The 21,925-nt window shown below is 37.0% G+C and overlaps 1 protein-coding gene and 1 pseudogene across 3 annotated transcripts; both read left to right on the top strand.

Moving 5' to 3' along the window:
• Positions 1-1,353: 1,353 nt before the first annotated feature.
• On the top strand, positions 1,354-20,737 carry LOC145220232 (serpin B4-like). Of its 3 annotated transcripts, none has more exons than XM_080087508.1 (9): positions 3,121-3,187; positions 14,565-14,740; positions 15,116-15,306; positions 16,730-16,973; positions 17,902-18,117; positions 18,387-18,496; positions 18,741-18,909; positions 19,673-19,802; positions 20,078-20,737. In XM_080087508.1, exons 2-9 carry the CDS (start codon positions 14,654-14,656, stop codon positions 20,275-20,277), a joined length of 1,347 nt encoding a protein of 448 aa, XP_079943634.1. In that variant the 5' UTR covers positions 3,121-3,187; positions 14,565-14,653; the 3' UTR covers positions 20,278-20,737. The 3 variants fall into 3 exon arrangements, with proteins under 3 accessions (XP_079943635.1, XP_079943634.1, XP_079943633.1); XM_080087507.1 differs by lacking the exon at positions 3,121-3,187 and adding an exon at positions 8,998-12,468; XM_080087509.1 differs by lacking the exons at positions 14,565-14,740; positions 15,116-15,306 and having other exon boundaries at positions 1,354-3,187.
• Positions 3,194-5,271, top strand: LOC145220233 (uncharacterized; annotated as a pseudogene).
• Positions 20,738-21,925: the final 1,188 nt, after the last annotated feature.

The raw sequence follows: 21,925 nt of genomic DNA, 5'->3' as shown, positions 1-21,925 counted from the left end.
ACATATTTGGAATAGAAGATGTTTTATCCCAGGTTTCTTAACTTTTTATTCAGGTTTTCAAAAGTGTTAGATGTATCTATAGATACACTTTCTAATTCAATGATAACTGCAAAAACTGAAGCCCACTTCTTACAGTCACCTTAAGAATTCACGACTAACCTTCAAACAAATAAATTAAAACATAAATTAACGGCAAAAAAATTGTTTAACTGTACTCACTCTCGAACTTAAGAATATAGCAAACTGGTTTGGTTTTGGAGCACAGTAGACCCGGAACAGACAACACAACTACAGCGGCCGGTTCACCCGCTGCATGATTGGTGGAGCTGCGCGAGCCGCAGCGCAGTCGCCTATTTTGCCCGGCATGTAGCTTTTTCAAGTGCGCATGCGCACAAGTGCAAAACGTCACGATTCGTCATGAAACTGGAGCTGCAGTTCCACCATAGATAACATATTAATGCCATATTTTTTTTTTTAAATGAAAAAAATGCCGATCAAGGCGGAAATTATACTTATAAAATTATACTTAGGAATAAAAAATAAGTATCATGAAAGTTATCTTTATTGTTGTGATAGGAATATTAGGTGAAAATATCTAGGGGGTGCTGCAGCTCCGCAGCACCCTAGCACGAGCCGCCCCTGAAAATAACACTGTACTCCAAAACCGAGCAACGAATTTTGTACCACAACAACACAATAAAGAAGCTGCTGGGATGTCTAATCATTGTTAGTAAAACATTCCTGTTGACTTCCACGCAGAAGCTCAAAAATAGTTAATGAACGCTCGATGCAAAAACTAGATCACAAATGTGTCATATGATTCGCTTACTTTGATCATCATGGTTAAAAATTTGTTTGAGTGAAAAATTTGTCTAAACAGAAAATAACTTGTCTTTAAGGTATAAATAATGAAGTATATGCATTGTCATTGTGCCTCCTAACCACAACTTTATTTCTCAAGTTCCAGTCCAGCGAGAAATTTTAAACTCTTAAACATAATTCACGGTTCGGCAACTTGGTATCGGAAACCTAAAACCCTGGTTTAAAGTGACAACGTTTCTTCTAAGCAATAGTTTTGTCACGCTTAGTAGCCTTTTGCGAAACTAAGGTCTGTTGTCAAGTTTGCAATACATCTGTTTTTCTGTGCTTGGATTAGTGGCATATAGCCCAACAAATGCTTCGAGTTAAAGTGCTCAAACTCGTTTTGTTTTTGCCGCTTTTTACAGATTTTGTTTCTGCGCTTCAAAAGCATAATTTATGATTTTAGTGCGATTATTATTCCTTACACCAAGCTAAAAAAGTTAAATATATGTTTGCCCAAGTTAATATTTAGTCCCACTTAAACAGCACTGAAATTCAGCAATGCTGTGTGTCACAAATATTCTAGAGTCTAGACCGCCCCATGACATCATCTCGCAACCCAGTTCTCAAGCGACGTTATCCCGCAACCGCTTGAGGTTTACTGTGTGGGTCAAGTCTTTTGTTGCGAATCGCCGTTCACACTACCACTTCTTTTGTTTATGTGTTCAATGTGCCAACTTATCAGGTCGCGCTGTTACGGGGTGCAAGTCATCATTGTTTTATCTGAAGGAAATCGTCACAGCGAGTTAACGCCTTTTTCCCCGTTATTGTTACGCATGCTATATAAGAGCGCCCATCTAATAACATAAGATACATAGAATATAAGATAGAATTGAGAGATAACTGCGAAGTAGTGCTGGATTGTTTGTTTGTCGTTTTGAGTACGTATGGTTGAACGTGAATAAATGTAAAAGGAAAGGGTTTGCTGCCGATCAGAGTACACGAGTGTTAGCTGTTAAAGAACTTCCGATAGTCAGTCCCATCTTTTGCGTACCCGTGAAAACGGGAACGTGACACTGTGCCTTTATTTTCTACTGATGTTTATAATAACCGTTGCTGCATACTACCTACGCATTCACTTGCGGAAATAGGCTAATTACGCGTTAACATGAACAAAATTTTGTGTTAGGCCCAGTGCTGGATTAAGGGTCTGTTGGCCTGTAGGCACATTTTATAAGTGGACCAAAAATCAGGGTTGCCAACTAAAAAAATTAGATTTATCAGTGTTGCCAAATCATTGTCACAAAGAAAAGTGGCCTGGATTTTTGACTGGCCTGTAGGCACGTGCCTACTTTGCCTAATGGTTAATCCGGCACTGGTTAGGCCTTGTTGCCAGCAACAGTGAATATTCGAAATTTAAGCAAATCACCTTTTATGTGAATTAAACTGTCATTGCAGGCTGAGTTAGCATTGCCCTTGTAGCAGACCAAGCAGATAAAATGCTATATTTCACCACAATTGCGCGTTACACTTTAGAACGCTGCATTAAAGCAGCGTTTTCAGCTATAATATAACGAATAAACCCAAATAGTCATAAGTAAACATTTCACACGAATCGCAACCGGTATTTTTGCACGCTGCATTAAAGCAACGTTTGCAGCTAAATAAAGAACAAACGTAAAATAACTTATAAAACGGATATTTCACCCGGTGTTCAGGTAAATGTTTTGCTTGTATGGGTGAAGTCATATTCTATTTTCGTAACATTTTGCCTTGTATTTTGCAGTTATACATGTCCGGTCCCACTGACGTTTATGTGCCTGGTTTCGAGAAGATTCTGGCAACTAAAAAAGGCTAATTTGGACTTTGCCCAGTTAAAAGTAACATTAACAAACGTAATTATGTGCGAGAGAAGAAGTTTACTGTTGCATTGTGGGACTATAAAAAGCGCTGTTTTTCCGCCTTGAAATCAGAGAGGTTTTGGAATTGTAAAACGATAAACGTTTAGTAAATACTCAGAATAAAATTGTGAAGGGATAACCTTGCATTATGTTTCAGCTGATTTAAATATAGGATGTCTCAAATTAATGTTGCTGCAGTTCGAGTCAAGAAGATGGCATTCAACAAATTAAAGCAGACAGAACGAGGATCCATCAATAACCGAGGCAATAACATTGTTATTTCTTGTAGCGTTTGGAGTATATATAGACTTCATCGAGGTAAACGCTACAAACTGGTGCCTTCGAATGTGTTTTGGAGCGAACTTGCCCAGAGATTTTCCACTTCAAGCAGACGTCTTAGAATTCTCACCGGAACCCGCTGCACCAAACCGTTGCTGTTTCGAGATCTACAGGATTAACGTCTTCGAATCCAGGAATTTACCAGAGTAAGTGCACTGATTTTACGCTTGGCATCCCTTTAATGTGTACTTAACATTAACCAATTAATTCAAAACTTTGTCTAGTATTACCAAAATGAAACGTTAAGTTGTCCGATTTGCATGTGTGATTTTGTGCTTGTTTTTACAACCATCAATGTAGAAATTTTTTTTAATACGATAATATTGTATGCGCCTAAATTTAAATTGTAAATACCAGTCTTGTCCAGGCCATTCTATTTCACGTCCAAGGGTTTGCATACGTCTTTGCAAACATTAGAGTAAAGAAACTCAATTAATACGATAATATTATGTGCGCCTAAAGTTAAATTGTTTATTTTGTTGTTGAATTGTTAAGGCCTTGTCCAGGTCATTTTATTTCATATCTTAGGGTGCATGCTTGCTTTCTCAGCCATTAATGCAAAGAAAGTTACTTAATTAGGTATTTATATTGTGCATGCTTAAATTAAACTTGTTCATACAGGCCTTGTCTAGGCCATTTTTATTTCATGTCCAAGACTGTGCCTAGCCTGAGATATATTTTGGTTAACAGTGCGCCCGATATATTGTTTCGCTGGCCTATAAGTTGTTCAATAGGGAAACAGTTTTTCTTCCCACGCGTTTATTAGACTAGCAAACTGACAAACATAATACGCTCAGTCACATTTGGTTGTCCCGCTAAAGGCAAACAAACGATAACGTCTTCCTCTAAATCTCAAATAGACACTGGACCAGCTTTTAACACGAGAAGCAAACGCCGTATTATGTCAATCACTAATCCGTCTGTCACAGAGCCGAGCGCAGACAATGCTTCACAAACCATAGCGACATCCGCCGTAATAAACGATTCTATGGGCCCCCAACTTAGCAATGAACCAACAACGTCTCACGTCGATAATCCTGTCCAACCAACTCCATCTAAATTTTTGCAAGATTTAATACCACCAGGCAATTTAAACGCGTCATTTCCCCCAAACATAGTGCAACAATTAACAACTGAATACCATGAGGCTATCGGTATTAAAATTGCCACCTGTGTGGTCTTCCCCGAACGGAATCAGTAGCTACTTTAAGGTACTAGACAACTTTTTACTCATTATTAATTACAAACCTAACCGAGCAACAAACCAATCAATTTCAAACTGCAGTAACACAATCGTCTGACTCAACAACTCCTTATACGACGTTAAAACAACTCATGATTGAGCAAATTAATAGCACCCAAAGTTCTTGGATATCAGCACTTAATGACGTCATGTTTTCGCCTAATGAATCAACTCCTACAAAAACTTTATCAATATGCCCAAGAAAGGCAGAAGCCGACCCCGCTATGCGAGAGGTAGTAGAAAATAACTCCCTCTCTTTACTGCCCTATACTGTACGTCCACTCATACGAGCCACGGAATTTAAAACTTTAGAAGACATGGCAAAATTTTATGATCGATATGCGAAATATGTCACACAGGCGCCTTCACAAACAGAAAAATCCTTAGGAATTGCACAACTTCAGGCAAAAATGAACGAACTTCTTGTGTTTATGTCACGTCAGAAACAACCATTCTACCCGAATAACGCAAACAATCAACAACGCGGTTTTTCTCGTGGTCAATCACAGCGTTATAACGATCCACAACGCAACTTTTACCAACGTCAGCCACAGAATTATAGACCACCTAACAAGCCAAATATTCAACTGCCTGTTACCACCGAAGATTTAAAGACAACGCCTTGAAGTGTTTTGGACCTCCATGCCCCCTCTATACATCTAATTTACAAATTGTCCGCCAAATTTCAGCAGTGCTTACAACTAAACTTCTTTCCCGCTGAACCTGTATATATCATTACATATATTATCTCCTGCACCCTGTAGTTGCAGCACCAAGTTTTTCTCCATAATATGAATTCTATGTTTACGTGTAAACCGTGTTTTCCTGCAACCTGGGCAGCCAAGAGCGCCCCTCAGCGCGATATTTATTTTTTTTGCAACACAACCAATTAGTTAACTTCCTGATCTCGCAACACCACGTCTTGTATCCTATACCATGTTTTCTGCAAAATAAATAAACATTTTGAGCAAATAGCTCTACAAACGATATTCCGAGCAACGAGCTCCATTCACAAATCTACCCAAAATATTTCGAGCGACAAGCTACACACGTTACTATAAGATCTACTATCAAAATATATCGAGCAACGAGCTCAGCAAACGATACTCTGTTTTTTAGCATGCTAAACAATGCAATTTGCGGATTCCAATGAATCGTATAACTATAATCCAATCACTGTCTGAATGTAGGACTTCAACCGATTATGAAGCATTCGAATATTACTATTGACGTCACTCCTATTTACTCATTTTTAACAACATTGTCAACACTTTTAATGACGAACTACGTCATCAACTATCTAACTTATTATTTCTTGAATACAAACATCCATAAGCCATGATTTTGCTCTTGCGTGCCAACAAGGAATTGACGCCGAGCTTAACATTAACATACGCATTAGGAAAACAGAGATCAGCAGTTACTCAAGGCAATGTCCTCATAGAAACAGCTTGCACCACTACACAAATGTGCTTAAAAAGATCTCTGGCCATAAAGAACACTAACCTTTAAGCGATACGTCCTCTATTTGTCAAATGTAACGATGACCAGGTTACCGACATAGAAGCGTATCAACTTTATGGCCAACATAATGTTTTCAATTATATAATATATAAAGAACCCTTTCGCCTCAACAGGGTCTTCACTTTCAAGGTAGCCTACATCAAACGTACTATCTATTAATATATTTTTACTATCTATTTATCAACTATACTTCGATACCATTGTGCAACATTTCGCACCAATTTTACAACTTTTGCAAATCTTTAGCCTATGTTCTTTTTGCAGTGCTACTCAGCACATTTTGCCGGACACGTCATCCCACACGTGACGGTACTGAGACAGATGCATTGACGAAGATCAACAGGAAGCAATCCACTGGCAGCATTCAGCTAACTGAGCTTTTCATATGGCGTTTACGCAGTCAGTCAGTCAGTCCTTTAATTAAAAAAGAAATAACGCCTATATATACCCTGATCCCATACGTACTAATACTTAACATAGTTGTCACGTTCCCGTTTGCACGGTTACGCAAAAGATTTGGGACTGACTATGGAAGTTCTTTTAACAGCTAACGCTCGTGTACTCTGATCGGCAGCAAACCTCTTCTTTTACATTTATTCACGACCAACCAAAACATCAAACAAACAATCCAGCACTACTTCGCAGTTATCACTCAATTCTATCTTATTCTGTGTATATCATTAGATTGGGGTGCTTATATGTCTTGCATTACAATGAACGGGAAAAAGGCGTTAATTCGCTATGACGATTTCCTTTAGATAAAACAATGGAGACTAGCACCCCGTAACAGCGCGAACTGATAAATTGGCGCATTAAACACATAAACAAAAGAAACGGCCATTCGCAACAAAAGACTTGACCCACACAGTAAACCTCCAGCGGTTGCGGGATAACGTCGCTTGAGAACTGGGTTGCGAGATGATGTCATGGGGCGGTCTAGAATATTTGTGACACAACCCCGTTTTTGAAAGGAGATTTTCTTCAAACAAGAAAATCTCGCGCAATCTGACACAAATGTTCCCACAACTCATCAGTGCCATCCGAAAGTCAAAGCTCTTCCTTGCTGAAGATATCGCTTTTCCTATCCAATGTTTTCTTTCGTTGCCTTTTCCCTGCTTACGTCTGCACCGGAACCACGTGTGGAAATCCCCCTGATAGCGACATGGCTTCGAATCTCGGAAGGATGATTGCGCAAATTCGTTTCCTGACTGCATTTGTTGTTTCATCTGTTGGCGGGTTGGCAAGAACGACGGGAGACGGGTAAACGGGCTTGACACGTTACTCTCACTGGTCGGCGCCACGACAGTACGTGTAACGGTGCTCTTCTCCGTCGTCTGGTTTGAAGAAACCGTCTCGCCTCCCTCCACTGAATGCAGTTGTACGTTAACCAGCTCCTGAGATAACTCTGCTTGTTGCCCAACGGTCATCGTCTCAGGCGTGGCGTTTTGCTTCGTCGCTTGTTGTGTCGCAGAAGCCGACTCTTCTTTGTCACACATCTGCATTTCCTCTTCAATGCATCCCTTCGAAGCATCCTCGTCATGCTGGTTAAACAGAGCATGAGCCTCGGCGCTGTCCGCTGCTTTGCTAATTGGCCCTGGAATGCGCTCTTGTTCATCCTCCACCAGGTGGACACGATCCGGGTCGACTGACTTGTTCACACAAAGCTTATGCGCGTACGTCAGGTGCTCTGGACACTTGGCCACATTAGATGTCACCGTGTTTGCTTTTTCTGCACGGCGGATCATAGCTTCCAGCTCAAGCTCAAGCTTCTTCATCGCCAGCTCGTGCTCCATGGCTTGGCTTCGTTGCCGTTCTTCCCTTTCGGCTTCAAGGTTTCTCTGCTCGATCTCACGTTTTTTCTGTTCAACCTCACGATTAGCCCTTCGCTCTTCACGTTCATGTGCCTCCTGCTCCCTCACGTACTCGCGTAACTCCTCGTCAACATACCCTAGTTGCTTTCCAACCTCCATATACTGGCTTGCAGACGCCATTGCCGATCTTACAGGGGTTAGTGTTCAACTTCGCGTTTTAAAGTCAGATCCCGGACGAGCCCCCAGATGTCACGTTCCCGTTTGCACGGTTACGCAAAAGATTTGGGACTGACTATGGAAGTTCTTTTAACAGCTAACGCTCGTGTACTCTGATCGGCAGCAAACCTCTTCTTTTACATTTATTCACGACCAACCAAAACATCAAACAAACAATCCAGCACTACTTCGCAGTTATCACTCAATTCTATCTTATTCTGTGTATATCATTAGATTGGGGTGCTTATATGTCTTGCATTACAATGAACGGGAAAAAGGCGTTAATTCGCTATGACGATTTCCTTTAGATAAAACAATGGAGACTAGCACCCCGTAACAGCGCGAACTGATAAATTGGCGCATTAAACACATAAACAAAAGAAACGGCCATTCGCAACAAAAGACTTGACCCACACAGTAAACCTCCAGCGGTTGCGGGATAACGTCGCTTGAGAACTGGGTTGCGAGATGATGTCATGGGGCGGTCTAGAATATTTGTGACAATAGTCATACACCAACCCTTTTAAATTTAGCTTCCAATTTTTTTAGTAAGAAACAATATATCGTTATTGCATGTTACTAACCTTCCTGCATAAAATTGCAAGAATGTTTGTTTTGTTTTTGCTTGAATGTACTGTAATGAATCTCTGCCCTTGCCATGCCAAGCGTTTAATCTAAAATGCCTACACTGTTAAAAAAGTTCGTAAATTTTACTGTGTGCGGCCGCGTAAGATTTTTCAGTAAAATCGTTTTACGCATGCTGTTCCGTAAAAACGGCGCGGTTTCGTTGGTGCAGGAAAGCCAACCAATCACAATCGCGCAATTTCTTTTTTCTCTTTTGTCTGAGAGAGTTCTCTCAGAAGTTACGGGCAAAGTTGTCTCCGAATTGATGTAGTCTGCTTGATTAAAAGAAAAGTGTGATATTACGTTTTTACGTCTATTGCATAATTTTGAATCCCAATTTTGTGCATAAGAAACAATTTAAGGTTTACAAGTTGAACTTGCAATCCAGTAGCTGTGTAAGACGTCAATACGGTAAGTGGTATGTAAACAACTTGGCCAGCCTTACTCAAACCGGTATTATGATGGTTATTGTGTTAAAGCAAGTTTTAGGAATATGGATAATGATTATAATTTTGTATGTTCTTTGGAGACATGTAAAATGTGTGTAAATAATGACTGTGATTCAAAATGGTGGTTTTGATGTGTTGAAATGTGTTATGCTAACTTCTGCAAAATTCCAAGGTTTCACTTATGTTGCAGGTGTTGCAAAAATAAGTTATTAGCCCTATTGCTGAGGGTGCAACGTTAGGTTAAAGAAGGAAAATGCGCGATCTGACTACACAAATAAAGAAATTTGAAGAAAAACATCCTTATATACTCCATCTTTATCTAAATCTTCGCCATGAGTTGAAATAATCATCATAAAACACGTGTAATTGCTGTGATCCATAGATGCATCTGTAGCGTTTAAAAGATTTTTTTAAAGATTTGTGTAAATTATCTAATTGGACATTTAAATACACACAATGGTCAAATTTTTCTTCAAGTTCTTCGCGCTTAAGGTTTTCGTGAAATGAAACCTCCAAATCAAGAATCTTTGCTGCATTTTCTAGATTTTTGACGTCTTTTGTAAGTCCATGTAAAGGCAGATAGCCGTTCACTTCCTAAACAACAAATTCTAAACTTAAACGTGAATAAAAAAATACACAAGATTTACCTACTGTGTGATAAAATACAACAAGCTTTCCCATTTCTTTACATGTTTTGTACACTTTGGAACAAACAGATGTTGCAAAAACTTGATCGGCTGTGGGTTGTGCCATCTTAAAAGCTTTCATTGCACAAATTTACTTTTTGAAATGATATTCTTACACCTGTATAGCTAATAAATAACATCTAAGCAATTTTAACAACTAATATCAGACGATACATTTTATCACTGTGCCTAATCAAAGGCTTATGCTAATAAAGTCTGGTCAAAGTGTTAATCCGGAAAATTCAGGACCACTTTTTTGAAATCCAGTTGTAAGACCAGAGGTTTATTTTCATAGCCATGCTACGGCACTTACTTAATTAATTGGAATATACCGCTTGCTTGAATTCAGTGTGCTTTAGAAACAAGCCATTCTACAGCTGCAGAAATTAGTGTACGTTGAAATCACACATGATGTGATACATTTGATCGTATTTTCACATTTACTGGTGCTGGTTAGCAACATTTTGTGTTCGTGTATAAAAGTTGGTGACCTGCAGGTGCATTTCAATATTGTTGGTTTAAGGAACTGTTATCTTAAATCAATTGTACCGACAGTTGCATTTTGCTATTCCGACAACTTGATTTGTCAACAACAATTAAAACAGCCGGCATTAAACTATACGTTACATCAAAAACCATGTTTTTAAATTTTAAACCTTTGACCAAAAAAGACAGCAGTTAGTTGAGGGGACCGAAACTCGGAAATATTGACAAAGCCATAAAGTCGTTTATTTAGTGCGTCGAACCATTACCATCTACAGGGTTTTTTAAGGTTTGGTTTGGGTGACCGCTAGTAAGTCTATCAGCTTACAATCGCCCTTAGGTCAACCAAAAACCACCAACCAAACGTTTCCGTGTATAACACATCGCATATGTGTAACAATTTTGAAAGGATTTGCCTATACATAATAAACAATGTATAAAAGAGTTTTAAATCTGTAAGTAACACTATACCATAGGTTAATCGCCTCTTATAGCACAGACTACCCCCTAATTTGTAGATTTGAAACTAAACAACTGATCAACTAAGTTTTTACCACAACAAAACAATGGAGACGCTACAATGCAGTCATTACACATGCTGCTATAAAACCTGCTACAATGTAAATTTTAATAATGTACTGTTTCGACCAGATATTTTAACACCAACACAGCTTGCGTGCTAAAGCGTTGTGTGGATCGTATCGTATCGTTAAGTTACTTATTGACGAGAATGCTGGGATCACCAGCCTTTGTTTGTAAAACATTTCTGTTGACTTTTACGCAGAAGTTTAAACATAGTTAATGAACGCTTAGTGCTCAGTGTTTGGGTGTTTAAATGGAAAATGACAATATATTTTTAATGTACAATGAAGTATATATATAAAATTGGATCATGCTTCATTTTAAGACATGAAGTCCAAGTTTAAGAGAAAAACCTCATGTCAAGTCCAGAGCCCTGATTCAAACTAAGGGCGTTTCTCCTAAACAGTAGTTTTAAAAAGCCATCATGTGTGTTTTAAATTGATTTACTGATTTACGTAACACATTATGCGACTGACCTTCAAAACATTACCATTACAAACCATAACAGATTTTTTTGTTTACGTTCAAATGCCTATAATCAGTAAACAAAGGAGATAGTGAAAGCTCCCTTACGTTTATTACCTTGCTTTCTGCAACTATTTTATTTACACGTTCACACAAACCACATTCAAGCACTGATGTACCTTTAAAAAGTGGTGTCAAAATAATGCAAAGGATGTCAATTATATTTTTGGATATATTTTCCTTTTAACGTCGCATACATTTAACCTTTGGATTCAGCTATGGCTAATCCTGCAAATCGTAGGCCATTTCTACAACTATGTCCAAAATATACAAAGGCTTAGAGGTTAACAAAAGATGATGTTGTTTTGGAATAGCTGACCGCGGTCTGATCCCGGTCCATAAGAATTTTATAACCCGGACACGTAACATTAAGTTATTTGGGCTGAATCTGAAGGTAACAGATATCTAGTCTGGCAAGTTTACAATGTATTAGTCTGTGACAAGCATGTATTTAAAACACCGGATAAAGAACAAAAATCAACAAAACAAATGTTACCCCAAAGTTTGATATATAAACTTGCAACCGACCAAAGGTGGACCGAAATCGTGACTTCAAAATAGACGACTCTCTGTCACAACTTCTCTGCTTTAATCAACCAACTGCACAAGCTGTAGTATATAGTTGTTGTTTCTATACTTGCTAGTGCATTAATTACCCCAGTTTTTTCGAAAACATCCCATTTGGGCTTTTTACTGTACCGTGCCAACGAAATGCAGTCAAAGCAAGGTTTCACGGCGTCATATGCTCGTGTTGTTGCAGTTTTATTGCTTTTTTTCGATTTTATGCCTTACATTTTTGTACAGGTTAGATATTTTATACATACGATTTTCTCTCATCACGTCTTTAGTTCCTGCTTATACAGATGCTGATGATGCGGTTACATCGAAATATATCTTAAGAGCGAATGACTTAATGTGTTCATAAACATAAATCACCTTACTGTTTTCAAAATGCATGTGATTTGTACTGATTCTAGCAATATATATTTTTATTCTAAATCTGATGCTCCAACCTCATACTCCAAAGCATTTCTCTAAATGTTCTTTTCCACCTACGTTAGTCAGTAACTATGATACTATGACAAACAACATCATTATCTGCACCAAATTAACGGAAATTAAGACGATCAACGTCCATTCAGTCCTCAGAACACAAACGGTATTGCTTATTTACTACAAATCATGCATGTCACTGCAGAAAATGCCTGTCAGACAAAAACATGTCAGTGCAAAAAATGATGAGACTATCTGTGCTCTATGCTTCAACAATCCATAGGTTCGAAGGTAAGTTTCGCATAGGAACCGAAAAGACGTTTGGATTATCGTCTACTGTATAACTTTAACTTCTGTTCTGTTACGCTCCACTAGTGCTTAAACCCCGGGATAAGTATAGATATAGGGGGGTAAATCCAAAGCATAAATAGTTTGGCGTGTGTTGGGATATCCAGTACGTATAACAGCTAAACACTTGAGGTAAGATTTAACAACCATGATATTGAATTTTTTAAATTCACTTAAAACTGATATCACAGTTTTTTCACTGACCAGTTTCACTATAAACGTTTGATGATATAACATTTATTTCGTCTTGAATCTTGTGCTGTTTTTATGTACAGTACGTGTATGTATGTTGGTTTTCAAGAACTACAATTCACACACATACATGCAACAACATCGTAAGCACAACGTCGTATAATGACAAAAAACATGTAGTTTCTATATCATTTGTGTGTTGAGACATTAACGACAACACAATATGAGTATGTTGGGCACAATGCCAGAAAATATACAAAAATATTCAACGACCTAAATATCCTGTGTTGCGCAAAAGCTTAACATTTTTTCAATGCCAAATCAAGTGTTGATGTTTAAATGAATAGAACTCTTGGTCTAGACTGGCATGTAGCCAAAATTGACCTTGGGAAACCTAAATTAAGGATGTAATTACCATGTAAATTTCCTAACACCTAAATGCCCCTATGTACAATGTCATAAAAAATGGCCGACATCACGTAACTGAATTAGCCTTAGGCAAAAGAGAAATTACGCCTGTACCAGAAGATACAATTGTTTCGCATTTCGTCGAATATAAATATTGAGTATGCGCGACAAACGGTGGGATTTCTCTGGCGAAAAAAATTGCCCTTAATTGTGGCTCGTTGCTACGACGTTTCGATGTCTAGTTTCGGCAGACATAGGAGAAAGCGACCAATTAACGGGGAAATGTGGTTGAAATTTGCATGGAAATATGTTCAACTCAGTACGCACCCTGAATTTGGTGATATAAAAAGGGGTGAAATTGAAATCTTACACCAGAGTTTTATCAGGACACCAGCAGTCAGATATTCAAACGTGTTTGAAACAGAAAGTTCACTATCTTTGCAAAACAATTTTCTAAACTTTTATTGTTGGTGTTTTTGTATTAGAAATCTTGTATTATTTAGCAATTTGTTATATCTAATTTACGCAAAAAACTATCTTGAAGTCTTTTGTAGTTTTAAGTTTGAAAAGGCTTTATACTTTAAAATAGACTTAACCTATTTTTGGTATTTGCAAACGGGAATATGTTTTGAAATGTTTTTGACCGTGCTCACAACGGTTTCGTTGGCTTATTAAAGACTTTGTTTTACCATCATTCTTGTGCAATAATTCAGGTGGTTAATCCTGATTTTTTTGCACAAGAGCAAATCTAAGTTTTCTAACATACCAATATGCAAACGATCTTTTTCTCAATTTTAGTTGGTTGTTGGATACCTACTCTTAAATTAAGCGTGTTTGCAAAATTAAATTACGCGAAATTACAACTTATCCTACTTTACAAAAAAATTAAAAACTAAACATGTGCCTATTTTTACGCAGTTGTTTGGTTTTTGCATCTGATATTGAACAAACTATTTAACGGAATTTTTTTTCAATGTAACGCAAACAAAAGACTTTCAAATTGTGTTTTAATTTTATGCCAAACTAAGTAGGCTACTCGATTTGAGATGCATGCCAACAAAAGCGCCAGTCTGACGAATTTTTTGGCCACACATAGTTATAAATGCTTTTTTAAAGTGTTACTGAAAAGAGGTTACATAAAAGCAAAATTACGATACTCTTAGGTAAAAGAACAAAAATATTTTCAAAGATGAAAAAAGCCTGAGCAGCCCTGTGTATAAACCAAAAATTAACATTAAGTATGTTGCGGACCGAATGAATTTCATCAAGTGCCGATGGTTTGCAAAATGCAAAGCTTGCTACGTTTTCCACATGGCCAAATGTTAACCCGTTTTCCGATTTACTTTAGTCCAAACTGGTTGCATAAAAAAACATTTACAAACGGTGATAATGTGGATCGTGCATGAATTTAATGAACGCATATATTGTTGCATTTTCAGCTTCTGTGGCTAAAAGTTAACCCATTGCATAGTTCAATTACGTCCACCTGAGGCAATTCGCAGAATACGGGCCCACAAACATTTCAAAGATGTTTCGACTATGTCTAGGTATGGTTTTTATGACCTGCGTGACAGCAGGTGTGGTTGAAAGTACGTTACCCTGCACAAGCAAACAGGTTTGTGAACTTCGATTCCTTCTGATTTCCTAATGTTCGTAAAATCTTGAAGCAGTGGACACTTTTCTTATTTGTTTGTGTGTTACATTTCACGTCCCTTTTTAGCTAAATAATGTTGCGTGATACTCTTATCAAATCCTCACACTACCTGCCTTTTTATAGCCTAATTGGTACAAGTTCAAAAATATATCTATATTCAAACTGATAGAGTCAGGTAAAGTGTTTTAACCAGGAAGCTTCAAATGCCAATTTGCTGCGCTTTTGAGGGATAAAAATTGAGTACATAACATTAGCCACATTTGTAAACAATAATTCAGGTTGTATTTGACGCCTAATGCAAATCAAGGCGAAATTGATTCCTAATTGTTCTTCCAGTTGTTTCTAAGTCGGGGTCTTTTATCTTCATGGAGACAATATCAAGCAAACTTGAGGTCCTATACGTCACAACTGTTGACGTGGCGACGGCAAAACGGTCAAAACAACGAACTTCACAACATTGCTGTATCCGCTTACGGTATCACAGACATATTAAAAATGTTGTACCTTGACGCACCAGACAACCTGAGGTAAATGTTAGTTGTTGAGCTTTCATAATGGCCGTAATAACAGCTGATATGTGCGCAAGGCATTTTTAATTGAAATTTTCTCCGATTGAATGTAGGGCAAAGGCTAAAGAACCGCAGGCTAGGTTCAAAAGTTTGTTTACATCTTTTGGCTTCATCGATTTTTACCATTATTTTGACTTTTAGGCAGGTTTTTTAAGCTTTGACTACGCATCGTTTGATAGTTTGTTTAACTAAAAAGTTATTTCAACCTGCCGGAGATCAAACATTTCATCATATTTAGCATTGCTTTTATTTTTATCATGTACACTGAAAAGAATGGGGTTCCGTCCTACCTTTATCTGCACAATGCACAAATCGCATTTAAAATTCTTTTAAAATGAGTTGTTCTGTAAGAAATTGCCGTGGAAGATTGACAGCTTGTGGTTAACTCTGCATTTCTTCATTGCCGAAGCTGTTTTTGGTTTACATGCTGTTTTGTAAACACCAAGAATACCTCCATATCCTGAAAATCTGGCTAGGATTATAATCAGGTTATGATCTGGAGGATTCGAAGAAAAAACGTGATTTTAGTCGTTAGCAAAATGGCGTCATGATATTCATAATAATGTTTCATAAGCAACTATTGTTTATTGCAATGCACAAATTTTGGGCTTTTACATTTGCACGTTATGCAAAATCTGCAAGTCACAAAAAACGAATTATCCCAAAGTAAATCCCAAAACAATATTTTATTTTAACCAAGCGATTGCTGCCAAGCATAATGTGTTAAAAAGTTTACCTCTTCCAGCAGTTTTTATTTCAAATGAGAAAAATCTTTACAAGAAAGTCGTCTTTCAACACAGGTCATTATCGCAATGAAGGCATCTATTATGGGACGTCGAAACGTCGATTATTTACAACAAAAATTGCTGGAAGAGCAATTATATTTGTTTAGAAAATGTTATTTTGTTGAACTAACCACAATATACAACAAAAGTCAAGAAGATGATTAACATAACAGTGATTAGAAAACACTTCTTTCTTCAAATCGTTGAGTAATTTAAATTGATACTCTAACTTGGTTTGTTGCAATAAAAAAATATTTATTTATCTGCTGTGTTGTAGACAGGGTTGCCATACCGCCTTTATTTATAAGACTTGTCCTTATTTTGTGTTATGTTCAACAATTACAAATCTCAGCTACAAGTAAAAGTAAACCTATAGGCCTGAGCTGTCATGAGATGCACGAAGTATTTTCTACAAACAAGGAGTTGCTGGACCAGATTGTTTCTGGCCAAAAAAATATGGCATTTGATATGTCATAGAGTGCATAAATGCAAATATATGTTCAAAAACGTTTGTTTCGTTTCGATGGCAACACTGGTTATGTGTGTAGTAAAAATTTACAATCACAAATTTAGTTTCACATTTATCTTGTTTTCAGGCAACAGCTTCTGACTCATAGTTTGCTTCACAACATTCAACCACATCAATTCGATCATGTAACCCATCTGGTAAAGCAAAGTGTGTTGGTTGGCGCCTGTCCTTCATTCCAAAGGTATTCGAACATCAGTCGCATTTCATTAACTGAAGTCTATCTTCGTCTTCCAACTCCCTACGGTTATTTCACTGAAGACGATGAAATGTTTAATTGGGACTTTGTGTCAACTGAACCCAGTCATAGTGATGTAAGGAGAAACTTATTTTCAACAATCTTTTAATTTTTTGTGTAAACTAGTAAACGAAAATTATAAGTGGATCAGTTTTCGTAAGAGTTAGATTTACCTTAAAATCATGTAAGATTTGGTTTACCGTAAGTTATGTTCATAGAGCGGCATTTGTAAGTTGCAAGTATCAAAGCTCGTCTCGGCGCCATTTTTAGAATGTGGCTATGGCCACTTCCTCGCGCACTGATATGTATTCTGATGAATAACGTGGTATGAACCGTGTATTCGCCTGAACGCAAAGGCACAGATTACAAAGAATTTATTAGGAATTGGACGTAAAATTTGTGTCCGGAATTAATTTTCATATGCACTCTTTTAATGTCCGCAATTTTAGCGTTTAGTAGCCTAACCTACAATAGTTTTCACAATTATTTTTATTGGGAACTTAAAGGTTTAGCCTATATTAAACTGTTGTCTGTGCTGATTTTGATTTACATAGCACCTTACCGCGTACATTCATATGCGAAACAACGCATCTTGAAAGCTAACATTACTGTTAAAAAGACCGGATCATGAAAATTTTGTTTTGTAAATTATTTGGAAAGAAAACTGCGCTTTTTTATCTGTTTGAAAGTAGTGATATTTTATTAACAATGGCACTGTTTGGGTTGATACGTGTGACAACATGCTATATTATGCAGTGTAAAGCAGCTTTGGTTTAGCCAAAAATATTTTTTAAAACCATCGGGAATTTTGCTCACGCACATACAGTAACCCTATATTTAATAAACGAATTTAAATGTCATAACACTATTTTCCGAAGTGTATAAATGTCTAAATGGGGAATATTTTACTTGGGTGTAAAATCGACGTACATTTGGAGTTCTTTCGATGATTTTAACAATAAATATCTTTTAAGTCCTTCATATATTATTTCCATGCATTACAGATTAACTTTCGTTCACCCCTGGATCTCATTTTAAGAGCAAGGCCCGTTGTTGGGGTCAAAGAACTTTTACGCGACCACACGGATGGCAGCAACGAAAGTTTAGTGGCAATAAATGTGGCAAACTTCAGAGCTTTGTGGAAGTTTCCGACCATCACAAGCGATACAAGAATTAAATTTCGAATGAGTGCTTCTTTGGGAAATTTGAACTTCGAAATGGTAAAAAGTGTAATCAATTTTATTACAAAAAAGTTGTCAAAATTAATATTTGTTATCTGAATACTTTTATCAAGTTGATAAGGATGGTTAGTACATTATATAAGTTATGTAAGTATATTTTCTTTAATAAATTTATCACAAAAAGTGGTTGATAATGATGTATATTGCTTTTGGTCATTTTTAAAAAACGTGTAATGAGGTTTTGCATTGTTTATTAAAATAGTTTTATCAATTTTTACGCATTTAAAACGTAAACCTTATGACCTCAGCTGGAAGCGATAACATCGACTGGTGTTCATCGATATCTTCAATGCGAAGTAAACGGAGTCTACAAGTGTCGAAGAAGGGGGATGCCCAATATTTACGAAATCCCGTTGCTGTAAGTTTGTCTGTTAATAATAAAAATAGCATGAGTGGTTTTTATAGGAAATTGTTTGACGCGAAAACCTCTTCACCTGTCATATTTTTTAGCATTACATAAGAAATTGATTATATCAGTTTTTTCCTTCCTTGAAAAGTTCACGGACGAATTACTATCTGCCGCCGGGCACACCACCATATATCACGCAAATGTCACGTTTCATAAAAATCTTTAATTTCGAAAAACTTGCCAATGTTTGCAGGGCATCGTCAGGTCAAGAATTTCGGATGATGATTTATCAAACCACACAAAACCTGACTCTGCAAAAAATTCAGGAAAAATTTTCTTTTGAAGGAGCGAAAAGGTGGAAACTTCAAGGACGATCCAAAGCTAATCGTAAACCGGCCACCATAATCATACCAAAATTTAATGTAGGTTATCCTGCTTTTCATTGTCTGAAATCGGAACGCATTAAACTACGGCCTTTTGTTTCAATGATATGTGGCCCATACGTATGAAAAATACATTTTCACAAAAAAATTTTTGAAGTTGAACTAATATACATTGTATGGTAATGGTCCAACCTTTTCTTGTTACGTAAATAAAATTTTGTAATAACATATCGCTTAATTTTTTTCAAAAATTTAACCGCCAAAGTTATAAGCCGGTCTGTGATCGGGACCCAAACCTGAAAGTGAAGCCCAAGTTTTTTTTTTATCAACCCCGAATAAGACTCGAGAGTAGTTGTATTTTGAGAGTTCTTAGAATATTTTGCAAAAACGTACTTTTCTTCCCTAAACATGAAAACAACATAGCCGTTTATCAAATAAATTGCGACACAATTTTGGCCAAATGTAAAGTCAGTCTTTAAATCAAGCCAGTTTTATTTAACCATAAACCAGAACCCGACTCGAAAAAACCGGCCCTGCTTTTAGCTCTAACTTATTACGGGCGATTTATGCAGCATTGGAGTTTTTCGCTCAGACATTCCAAATACTCTTTCAGCTACGTTTATACTTGAAATTTTACAAGAAAAATTAGTAATGCACAAACATGTCTAATTTAAATGTGTAGGTCATCAGTTGTTTTTAGGCTAAGCACCAGGCGATATTAATTATAGGTTTCATGAGTTGACATATAACGATTTTATTTATAATTGATTTTTGTTTCTTAAAATACAACAAATTGTTTCAGATGACGACATATTATGATTTGATTGGACACATGGTTAAAAAAGGCACAGAAACCAGGTTTGAGAGGGAATTTACTGACATTTATGGAGGACATAATACCGTTGTTCCAGTGGTATACCAAGCTACGAAATGTAAGTTTAAATTTAAGACGCATATTTCTTGACCTGAAAATGAAAATCTATTGAGTTGATTCCTATGTGTAAATTTTACATGCAAGTCTCATGACGAGAAATCTAACAAGTTGACATTATCAAAAAAATCGTTTGTTTCTCGTAATTTCATCTTAGCACCGTAATTGTTTTTTTTTACTTGTCCGTTTTTGAAGTTTTATGTGTATAATTGCTTAATTAGTGTAACTAAGTTTAATTTTAAGAGTTAATTTATATCTTTATCACTTTATGCACAGTGCTAGCAATCACACAGTTCAGTGTCAGTGAAAAAGGAATATCGATGGAAAATACCGTAAACACAAACCACTCAACAGTGCCTCTAACGTCGAGAAATAATGAAGACAAGTTTTTTGTAGATTCGCCCTTTATGTTTGCCATTGAGCACGTCAATTCTAACACTTTGATTACAGCCGGCCGGGTAACAGGGCGAATGTAATACTGTCTTTCATATCATATTTCTTAAAAGCCTTGTGCTATAATTATCTCTTAACTTTAAATATCAACTATCATTTTACATTACTGATGTCCCCAAATGGCAATTTTCGTGTATTTGTGACTTTTTGTGTAACCTTTGTTTCTTCTTTGTACATAACTTTTATATGAATAAAGATGTCACTTTTTTGCATCTTTTGACTTACTATATCTGATTTAAAGATTAATGTATATTTGCTTCATTTTTGTTCATGTTCAGCATCGCTGTTATGTGTTAATCATATTATTACCGATCGACATAAATGTATGTAGATTTTGCCTAATTATGTTTCAAGTTCAGCATGTTTCTACAATTTACGTAAGCATCACTTTCCTTCACCATATATTTTGTGTGTTTGCTTGTTATTTTCCGTTTTCTTGACAACCAACTGTCCCGTGCCTATAAAATACAAAGCAAAGCTTAAGCATGTGTATGTTCTTGCCCGCTGTATTACTTAAACTACAAAATTACATAAGCTAGGAAAATGAAAACTGGATAGGCTGTTAGTGCGACCAGTGTGCAAAACTAAATAGTCGTTTTCATATTTAGTTAAATTTGTACCAAGCTGCGGAGCTACTAACCTAAACCCCAAAACCCAATTGTTTATCTTAAATTTAGTCCCTAACCTTATCCCAGTCTCACTGTTAATTAATTAATTTAACTTAAGTTAAATAACTGCGCTCCTTACGCTATCTATTGGTATTTAGCAAATATTTTCTTCCGTAAGTTCTTACGTTAGTAGCTCTGTACCGTACCAAACAGAACATTAAGACCTTCACCATACCCAGGGGTCGCCAACCTTTACTACTCAAAGAGCCACTCGGACCAGTTTCACGTAGTAAAAAAACACTGGGAGCCACAAAGTCGTTTTAAAATTTAAAATAAAATGCAAAACGTTTTTAGTCTTATGACATTCGACTTTTTGTTGTTGTTTAGCTAGTGTTTCATTGCATATTAGACACACCGGTATACTAGTCTCGTCAGCAGAAAAACAACTTTACGTAGCGTTGCATATTCTGTTTTTGCAGATTTGTATTCTATTGTTAACGCGTTTCTAACGTAACAATTAACAAACAGCTATTGTTAAGCGCGCACACACACTGCAAACAAAAACAGTATTGTCTCATATTGCGTATTAACCTGCGCTGAGCGCTCCGCCAGTTTGCCTCTTTCAGACTTCACGTTTGATGGTATAGAGCAGGGGTGTGCAACCTTTGTTACTGTGGGGCCAAATCCAATTGCCAAAATTAATGCCGGGCCGCACCTAGGTATGACACAAGGTGATTTTACTTTGCTGCTACAAAATATGCTAAACTGCAATCAAAATCTGCATAGCTACATGTTGCCAGGTCGCAGTAAAATAGCATCAGGTACATTATTCTGCTAAAAATATATAATAGTTTGACTCGTTTGCCAGTACATTTGAAATCCAAGCGTCACAGCGGGCCGCAGAACCTTTTTTCAAGGGCCGCATTTGGCCCGCGGGCCGTAGGTTGCACACCACTGGTATAGAGCAGTGGTTAACAACCTATGGGTCGCGACCCAAAGTTGGGTCGCCTGTCTTTGTGACAATAAGACTATCTACTTATTGATTCGTTTTGTAGCGTTATTT

This window comes from Phallusia mammillata, chromosome 3 (assembly GCF_965637545.1).
Source record: "Phallusia mammillata chromosome 3, kaPhaMamm4.hap1.1, whole genome shotgun sequence".
Classification (NCBI taxonomy): domain Eukaryota; kingdom Metazoa; phylum Chordata; class Ascidiacea; order Phlebobranchia; family Ascidiidae; genus Phallusia; species Phallusia mammillata.
Note: the sequence above shows the minus strand (reverse complement) of the source record. Positions and strands in the feature narration are given on the sequence as shown.